The sequence below is a fragment of the Aquila chrysaetos genome, chromosome 20 (assembly GCF_900496995.4).
Source record: "Aquila chrysaetos chrysaetos chromosome 20, bAquChr1.4, whole genome shotgun sequence".
Taxonomy (NCBI): domain Eukaryota; kingdom Metazoa; phylum Chordata; class Aves; order Accipitriformes; family Accipitridae; genus Aquila; species Aquila chrysaetos.
Genome location: NC_044023.1, coordinates 17776418 through 17785534, shown reverse-complemented (window position 1 = coordinate 17785534; position 9117 = coordinate 17776418). Strand labels below are relative to the sequence as shown.

Here is a 9117-nt window from a genome sequence, read left to right as displayed (position 1 = left end):
GGAGCGCGCGCAGGCGGTGCCGCCGGCTTGAAGCCGCCGGTCTCGCCGCCGCGACGGCTGCGCGGTCGAGCCTGACGGCGGGCGCTCGCGGTGCGTCGAGGCAGCCGGCACCCACCGCCTCACCCCCTGCGCGAGGAGCCCCTCGGCCTCCGAGCACCGCGGCGGCGAACGCCGCGCCAACCGGCACCGCCTGACCCGGCCCCGCTCGCCCCACCGCGGCCCAAGGAGGGTCTTTTCGGCGCGTGCTGAAGGCGCTCGCTGCACCAGCTTGGCTTTGTCTGCCCGGGCATCCCCACGCGAATACCCTCCGCATCTAAACGTTTTCAAGCACCGCTTCGGCAAGTTGCTGGTGTAAACTCCCCAGCCCAGACTCCGGTAATAATTTTGAATCATTTCAATAAGGCCTTTTCACCGAGCTCGCCCCTGCACCGTTTTGACCGCTATAGCTTCTAACGTGAAAGCAACAGCGGAGGTTTGCTCTGCCTGCCAGCAGCCCCCCGAGAGCCCTCGGGATCCATCCGTACACCGGCGGGAGAACTTGCACATCTCCCTGCCCTGCCCTCCCGGCCTCCCTCCCGGGCTTCAGCATTTCCAGCCTCCTGCTCCTTCAGCTGCTGAGGGAGGAAGACCAAAAGGCAGCAGAGCTGCATGTCTTTGCACAAGCGCAGCTGTAAAATAATACAAGCCCGTGCTTTTACTGGAGAAATGTGAGTCTAATTAATAAAGCTGCACTGGCTACCACACAGGAATGCTTGCTGAGCACCTGTAGGTATAAACAGGAATATAAACTTCCACAAATACAGCTCAAATCAGAAACAAATGGATTATTGTCTTTTACAAAGAGCTCTCCCAACCTGGAATACTTTCAGTGCTGTTGGAGGGCAGCAGGCTGTAACTCTATCGGCTCCTTGCCCGACCAGTAAAACCCTCCCCGCGTTATGAGGCAGGTGCCACTGAATTATGAAAACTTGCTTTATTTCAGCTCAGCCCACGATCTGGAGGTTTGCAAAACACTTCCCCTGCAGGAGTTCTAATAACGCCTTTCTCAGCAACCGTAATTAGCTGTTTACCCCCCCCCCCCCCCCCCCCCCCCCCCCCCCCAAACATTACTTTTTTGGCACAACTCTCACAATGACCTCACTCACTTTCCATGCAGGAAAATTTCATGTTTGGGAAATTGGATTATTGGAGGATTTACTTTTCTTTAGCAGCGAAGGCAGCTCTCAGCCTGCTGAACAGCTGCTGCGGCACGGCGAAGGGGCGACCGGAGGAAGGCTGCGTTCGCGGGCGGACTCCTCCTCCAACTCGGCGGCTTCTCCGGCTCTTCGGCGGCCACCGGCAGGACCGGCCGGGCTGGGTCAGAGCAGCAGCTGGCGAGTCTTCTCGTATGTCCCCAGGAAGATGAAGCCTCCCAGGCTGATGGCTGCCATCCGTGGGACAACACCTGCAAACAAGCTGAAGGCGAAGGAAAGGCGGTTTCAGAGGATGAGTGGTGAGCAGATGCCGCATGGCTGGCTGCAGGGGCTTTGGAAAACAAAGCCAAGAAAAATTCTCTCTTGCTGTTTTCTTAAATCCCACCTCACTGCTCACTGCCTGGACTTCCCTACCAGAGTACTCCCAAGCCTCGTGATTTTAACCCCTCTCCACACTCCTCGTGTGCAGAAGCAAAGGTGCAGGAAGCTATGGGCCACGTTGTGGAAAGAGGAGCTCAGACTCATCCCCACGAAGGGCTGCAGGCAGATGGGAAGCGTCCCATCCTCTGCCACCCCCATCCAGCCTCGGCAGAGGGACCCCCTCTCTCTGCCAGGAGCTCTCCCACCCCAGAGACAGCCCTGCTCACCGCAGCGGCTCATTCCCAGTAGCACAACAGGGGCCAGCAGGGAGGGAGCAGGAACGGCTGCGCGTTCAGCCGCCACAATTTTTAGGTGCCCGATCCTAACAGTTCTTGGAAGTTAACAGGAAACTCGTGCAAAGCCAGTTGCTCCACACGTCTAAGCTCATAGTTGGTTTAACAACTCCAGGATAGGCCAGCGTATCCTCCCGGAGGATTACAGGCTTCCTTCGTTGCAAGCAAGGATTAAACATTGGGCTCGAAACTGTTTGGCATCCCCCCACTGATCTATCACCCGCTCGGCGGGATCCCTTCGCAGCACAATCTGAGCTCCGTGGGGATGCTGTTGTCCTCGGCTTTTTCCAAACGCTGCATGGTCCCTGCTAGGAGCGTGTCCACAGCGGGACAAGGTGTAATTCCCGGTGAGACCTGGCTGCGCAGAAGATGCGTGCAACCCCAGGGCTGCTCAGGAGCTCTCTGCTCCCTGCCTGTGCCCGGCTACTCACGCTGCGCTGGGGAAACCTCTGGCTGCAATAACTCTGGTTTTCGTTGTAATGAGCTTTGCTAAGGAGCCTGGAGCACACAGGCAGATGGAAACATTTTATGGCTTTACTAGACAGCAATTGGGTCTATTACCATAATGACAGCTTTAAAACAGAGTAATTTGTACAAGGCATGTATGGACAGAGTGCTGATAGGGTAAATCCTATGGTGCAGCATCTCTCTCGAAACACGCACCATCCTTCTCCTGCCGAATTAGGCAGCCCTCATTACAGAAGCAGTGGCAGACATTCATTTATAGAACAGCCCACTCGAGACACAGCTATTACACAAACAGGGGCAGATAACTGAGTTACCCAGAAGCTGCATCCCTGGCAACCTCTATCACTAACCATCACTTCCAAGAATCCTGGCCCTGCTCCCCCCAGTTTCCCTTTCCCACCTGCCATCCGTGGCCTCTCCAATCCACGCTTCCTCCATGGACTCCTTTCTACGGGAGGAGCAGAGCTGAGCAGCTCCAGGGCTGCCCCAAATCCAGAGAGCTGAGCTCTGCTGCAGGCCTGATCCAAACTGCTCCCCCCACACCTGCCCTCATCAGCAGATGAGATAAATTGGTTTTTTTTCCACTGGTCCCATCAGAAACCCCTCTGGTGGGCACAGGTGTGCTGCCTATTAGTATCTGCTATCTGTTCGCACAGATTTCACTGGCACCCTGCCACTCCTCTCTCCTTGCCTGGGTTTTCCCTTTTGCTTAAGCAACTTTCCCAGTTACTGGTCGGATCCAGCACCGAGGGCTGGAGGGCTTCACCCTCACCTTCTCATCACCGACAGCTGCAATCGATGCACAGCATGTCAGTGACTGGCAAAAACCAAACGCAGGCTTTCTGGTACAGATACATCGTGCTCTCCCCAGCCGTGCGAGGAATGGCTCAGCAGGAGTCACAAATCCGGGAATCACGTTTAAATCCCAGGGCAAGGCCTGGCACCTGCAGGTGTTAAACCCGCACCGCGTGCCCTCCCCAGCCGTGGGCATGCCCTCTGGGGTGCAGGTCTTCGCTTCAGGGTTCCCAGCCCAGCAATACACCTAGTCCCGTGGTCCCAGCTGCAGAGGTGAAGTTTTTGGGCGGCTACTTGGCAACCCAAAGCAAATTCTTTCTCAACAGAGACTAACCGTCAAGAGACTGACGTTACCCTTTGGAAAAGGCACTTCAGGACCTGGACACAGCACAGAGGGGCCAGCGCTGAAAAAAGGCACCGTGTGCTCGGCCATAAAACCTCCGTATTACACTCTGGACCAAAGAGGTGGCCGCGCCGAGAAAAAACAACGCATTTTATCTGACTACAGCTTTGCACTGAGCTCACTCCTGCGGGCAGCTTGTGTTTCACAAAGCAGCAAGCCCTGGGCGCGGGGGCTGATTTTGCCACTCGCTCCAGAGAGTGGTGTGGTTAGTGCCTGCCATGCCATGTCCACCCCGATCGGGAAGATCATCCGAGGAACGGGATACCTGCTGCAAACCACCAGCCCTGTCCCCAGCTACGTATGAGCTGGGACAAGGTATCTCACCAGATTTATCAGTCAAATAACCCTTGTCTTTCTCACCAATGAGCTATGAAGCTTCATCCGGGCTTTCAACCACCACCACCTCCTTGCGTGAAAAGCAGTCAGACAAGATGTAAACCTGCTTTCATGCGAATGGCTCATCTACCCTGCTGGCAAGAGCAAAGAGGCGCACGGATCCGCTCACCCCATCCCTACCCTACCTCCCGCTGCAGGCCTGGCTCTCCCCGGACAGAAAAGGATGTGAAATTTCTTGGCGTGAAGCAAAGGGATTTACTAGGTGCAGACCAGGAAGCTCAGCCCTGCGCTCTGGTTTTAATAAGGTGGCAATAAGCAATGCGTCTTTCTGCCCTCAGAATTCCTCCTCTTCAAGTATGAGATTTATTAGAGGAGCCATAAATCATTTCATGTTGCAACTGGCCAAAAAAGCCTGACATTTTTATTGTTTTTGATTAATAGATTTATAATTGGCAGCAGGCATGGCAGCCTCTGCGTTTATTTTTCCCAAGACTTTCTTCCTTTTCCTTGCAGCTGACGCAGCTTGGCCTCCTTTACATGTTACTTTTTCTCCAGATTGCTTATTGTTTTGATTTCAACTGAATTGTGTTCCTTTTGGTCCTAGTCCATGGGTACTATCTTTAGGCAGAGTTTAATTCTGGGTTGTTTAGAAAAGGGCACTGCTGAAACACCCTGAAAAGAACACAAACATACATTTTTATTTTCTGCTGTTGGCTGGGGAAAGGGGGAGGTTTCCCCAGCCAAATCCATGCCTCTTCACACCCTTCAAAACTCAACTGCCATCAGCAGCAGACGTGGCCTCACTTCTCCCAGTCCCTTTCAAAACATGCCCTAGAGTCCACCACGCCATGCAGGACCCAAAATCATCAGCCACCGCCACATCACCTCGTCACCTCAAAGAGCAAACCTGAGACAACCCATCTCTGAGCACTGCCGGGGGGCACAGCTGGACGTCTTCCTGGAATCGGTGTTCAGGAACTTCCTGCAATTTGTTTTGAATTATTTCCCACATGTGTAGAAAGAGGATTGAACTTTTATTAGTTGAGCGAGCAGAGATCAGATGTTAAGAGAAAACCGTCTCCCGCAAAGCTACGATGTGCATGCTGCTTCGAGCAACAGTTTACAAATGTTAAAACAGCACCCTGAAAGTATCAGCCACATCAAGCGGATTAAAAACCTATGAGAAATTACAGTGAAAAGCCCAAAGTAAAGCTTTCAAAAAAGACCCCCCCCTTTCTCTTCCAGGCCAAGGGCAGGTGGTACACGAGCCCTACCGAAGGAAGCACAACCCAAACCTTACGGACTGGAGGAGTTAAGACACATATTCACTATGCGTGGCCAATAACTGGTATGAGTGAGTCATGCACTCAAACAGAGCAAGGTAGCATAAATAAAGCAGGTGTCTGTAAAAATCAGTAAGAATTTATAAGCTCGTGACACCTCAAAATGTTCTACAAACACTAGCAGAGGATTTTTTTGTCCACAACACCGCTCCAAGGCCAGAAGAGCAATACTCTGTCTCGGGACTGGGAAAAGTGAGGCAGTAAAGAGAATGGATCGACATCACCCCAGACTTCCGCAGCTGGTCAAAAGAAAAGCCCAGAATATTTCTATGCTCCAGCCACAGCAGGAAAGCCACCGGAGGGCTGCTCTGCAGCTGCTCAGACTTATTCTTTGCACTCAAGCCTGTCTCAGAAAACTTGCATTTTTGCAATGACTGCCTCACCGGAGAAATTCAAGCGGGCATGTGCTCAAGCCCAGACCTGACAGGGGGCTCAAAGCACAAGTCAGGGAACACACGGCTCCCTTCCTTGTGCTTCAGCTTGTCCCTGCTGCCAGCACCACACTGGCATCACCTGCTCCCATCACGCTTCACAGTAAGAACAGTGAATATAAAGGAATGGAGGAGACCTTGCTGGTGTTTTCAAATTGGTAGGAAATTACAAGGAGGAAAAGACATTCCATAAGGGACGCGTGGCTTCTATGTTGGCCTTCCCTGACATCTCAGGAGGGGTGATTCACACACCTCAAGATGAAACTGTGGTACTCACTGCCACAAGATGTGTATGCCTGAAATTTAAATGGATACAAAACACAAAAGCACACATTCATGCAGAAAAGTCCATCACAGGTTATTAAACACAAAGCCACCCTCGCCTCCGAAGCCTGGAACTAAGCTTAGAGATTCTACCACGGATATACTCCGAATAATGCCCCGTTTCTGTGCTCTTCCCTGGACATTGCTCCCAGCTAGTGCTAAGGCGAGGACACTAGATGCCCCTGGAGGGACTTGTTCTTAGCTACCTGACAGCTGCTCCCTGGCCATGTGTAGAGCAATTAAAAGCCTTTTCTGTATGACAGTATTTAAATATAAGCAGACCAGCCTGTCCTCTCCCGCCCCGACACACACAGAGATACAACATCTGAGACGTAGCATGTCCTTACCCCGACAGGCCTTGTGTCCTCCAGATGCCACCAAGGGCGGCCAGAACGTTTCCACTAGCGTTGCTGGAACCAGCCTGCAGCACAGAAAGAGAAAAACTGGAAACCATTGGCAGCGATGTTCAGTTATTTCCTGAGCTCCCTGTCCCTAGTTAGTGCTACATTACAGGAATTACAGACATCCTAATGACCTCCTTAATCCAAACACAGGCAAAAGCTCCTTGTCTCCAGGAATGAGGCAAAGGGCAGAAAGGGAAACCGAGGCACAGAAGAACACAACGATCACTCCAAGGTCACAGAGCTGGTTAGTTTAGAACTGGGTATCCAGTCCCTTCTGCACTACACTCAGTTCTGCATCCAGCAGCTGACACTGGAGTGAGACGTTAATAAAAACACATTCTGAATGCACCAACAAGTGACTTCGCTGCTCACTGCAAGAGGACAGCAGCCTTGAGATTTACTTAAAAAAAAAAACCAACATGAGTAGTGTACTGCATGTGAAAATTGCCTTGAGTGCAAAACAGAGGACAAACAGCAGGACTACAGACAATTACATTACGTGGGTGATCTAGTTAGTGTGAGATGACTAATATAAAGATGCTGTTTGAACGGTCTCAGAACACCTCAAAGCACCATCATTCCCTCACCAGTGCTGACCTCGTTGCTCAGGACAGCAGCAGATATAAATGAAACCCAGTTCTTACCATTTTATCACCCACACTATCCAAAGGCAAAGAGCTGCAGCAGGTACAACACCCAACAATGAGATACACACAACATAGCTAAATGGCGAGCACAGATGTGTGTGACTCGGCTGGGAAGGGGCATGTCATCAACAAGAAACACCCCCGTACTGAGGGACATGAGCAATACGGTAAAAACCACCCACAGAAACTCCAGGATGCCTGACCTTCACCAACACAACAGCTCTTTCCAGGGCAGGGAAAGGCTTTAGGAATATCCACCTGCTGAGGTCTTTTTAGCTATGTGGCTGCTTAGCTCTGCGTCAATGAGATGATGATGGGAACACTAGACTTACTGGCAATGTAACTACTTACTAAACTTACCAATCTGACAAGCAATCTTTCTTCTGCCCTGGCTGGCAGATGTAAGCCATCACAATCTCTATGGCTTAAAATTTTAGGACAGAAAATCCAGTGCCAAGCCCTCCTCAGAAAAGGCACACACACACACACACACACACACACTCAAGCTCATCAAAACAACAGAGGAATAAATCCCTCATGAGCAGTTTAACTTTGGGTGTCTGACTCTGCAAGGATATTCTCCTAAAGACACTGCATGAGACTCTGGAAGTCTAGCACAAGCACAAGCCCTTCTCAGACAGCTCCTTTGGGAAAGGACCAGAAGAGCAATGCAAGGAAAGGAACGCAACAATTTCATTAGTTCTGCATGCAGTACCTCTTCACATCTAATCCTGCCTTCGAGGACAGGAGCAGAAATCATTATTAATAGGTGCTCGATTTCATTCTGTAATGACCATACAGAAACTCTGGAACTACCCAAGCCATTCACCTGCGTGTCTGCTGGCCTCCTTCGCTCTTACCTTTGCCAACATAATTCTCGTCTTCGCTACATCGAGAGGTGTGGTGACTGCAGCTGCAAATCCACCTGAGCAAATTAAAATACCAAACACAAGTGAGACATTGTTGGGTGAGTATAAATGCCACACTGCCTATAATTCCCATGGCTGTGATCAACACTGCTCCATTATTAATGCCTACAGCATGTTTCCTCACGTCAGAGTCCAGGTACGTCTGTCCAAGGTCTGTACACAGAGTGTTTTATTCCTGTGTGTTGACTTAAGGAAACAGCTCTATACTAGTTAACTGTAAATCCAAACATCCCCATTGAGATCACTGTCCTTTTGTTTTGGATTCTGTGCATATATGAACATATGAAGGTCGTAAGGATAACGGATTCCACTTCCAACATCTACAGACAAGTCTGAAAGGAAGAACCTGCTTGCTCATTTGCAGAGATGGGAAAATAAGCCAGTCACACTGTGTTCTGCCTTGAGAATTAAAGTCTGACCATTCAGATGCTAGAAAGACAGAAAGAGAGGAAAGATGCCCTGCATCTGAAACACACATGCTTCAGGGGCAAAGCTATCCACAAGGTACAGACAGACTGCATCTGGACTTCAACTGCTAGACCTGAGACTGTTTGAAGGAAAAAAAGACAAACCAGTGTTTGGGACGGAGCTCATCTCCAACGAATGAAATCAGCTCCATTTTGGATAATAACAATGTGAAGCTGCCCAAGGGTCTTTGGAAATTGTCAGAAGTCTGCTGCTGCAAGTGCCATCTTCCCCTCACAGGCATTTTTATTTTCTCTAATCACTCTCAAACTTCACCCTTGGAGCTCATTACTTTCACTTGGAGCAGCCAGCTCAGCTGGGGCTTTCCTCCTGAAAGCCAGAAATCTTCAGCTTATCCATCTGCATGTCTCACCCAAACATGCGTGTATGTCTGTCTCCATATTCCAACCCCCTGGCTGCAGCCTGGCCTCTTGTGCTATCTAGGGACCAGCTTTGCTGCTTTTTCTCCCAGGATCTTATTCTCTTTGCCTTATTTCCCCCATCCTAAAATTAACTCCAATCTCTCTCTCCCTCCTCTGTTCACAATATTTCAAGCAAGTAATTCATGCTGAGGAAGAGCCAAAGTGAAGGAAACTTTTAAATAGGAGCAGCTCAGCAGTAAGTGAAGGAAGAAAGGGGGGAAGAAAAGAGAGAAGGACTTTTTCT

The 9117-nt window shown here is 50.5% G+C and overlaps 1 protein-coding gene across 7 annotated transcripts in view; it reads right to left on the bottom strand.

Annotated features, from left to right (window-relative positions):
* Positions 1-958: 958 nt before the first annotated feature.
* The window catches only part of SLC25A26 (solute carrier family 25 member 26), an 89016-nt gene continuing 80857 nt past the window's right edge, over positions 959-9117 (bottom strand). For 5 of the 7 annotated variants that reach the window (XM_030043742.2, XM_041118713.1, XM_030043746.2 and 2 more), the window contains 2 exons: positions 7918-7982; positions 959-1455 (listed from right to left, as the gene is read on the bottom strand). In XM_030043742.2, coding sequence (XP_029899602.1) covers positions 1195-1455; positions 7918-7982 — 326 coding nt within the window. In that variant the 3' untranslated portion in view covers positions 959-1194. Of the gene's footprint in view, positions 1456-6353; positions 6428-7917; positions 7983-9117 lie in introns of all 7 variants that reach the window. The other 2 variants (XM_030043743.2, XM_030043744.2) reach the window with 2 other exon arrangements.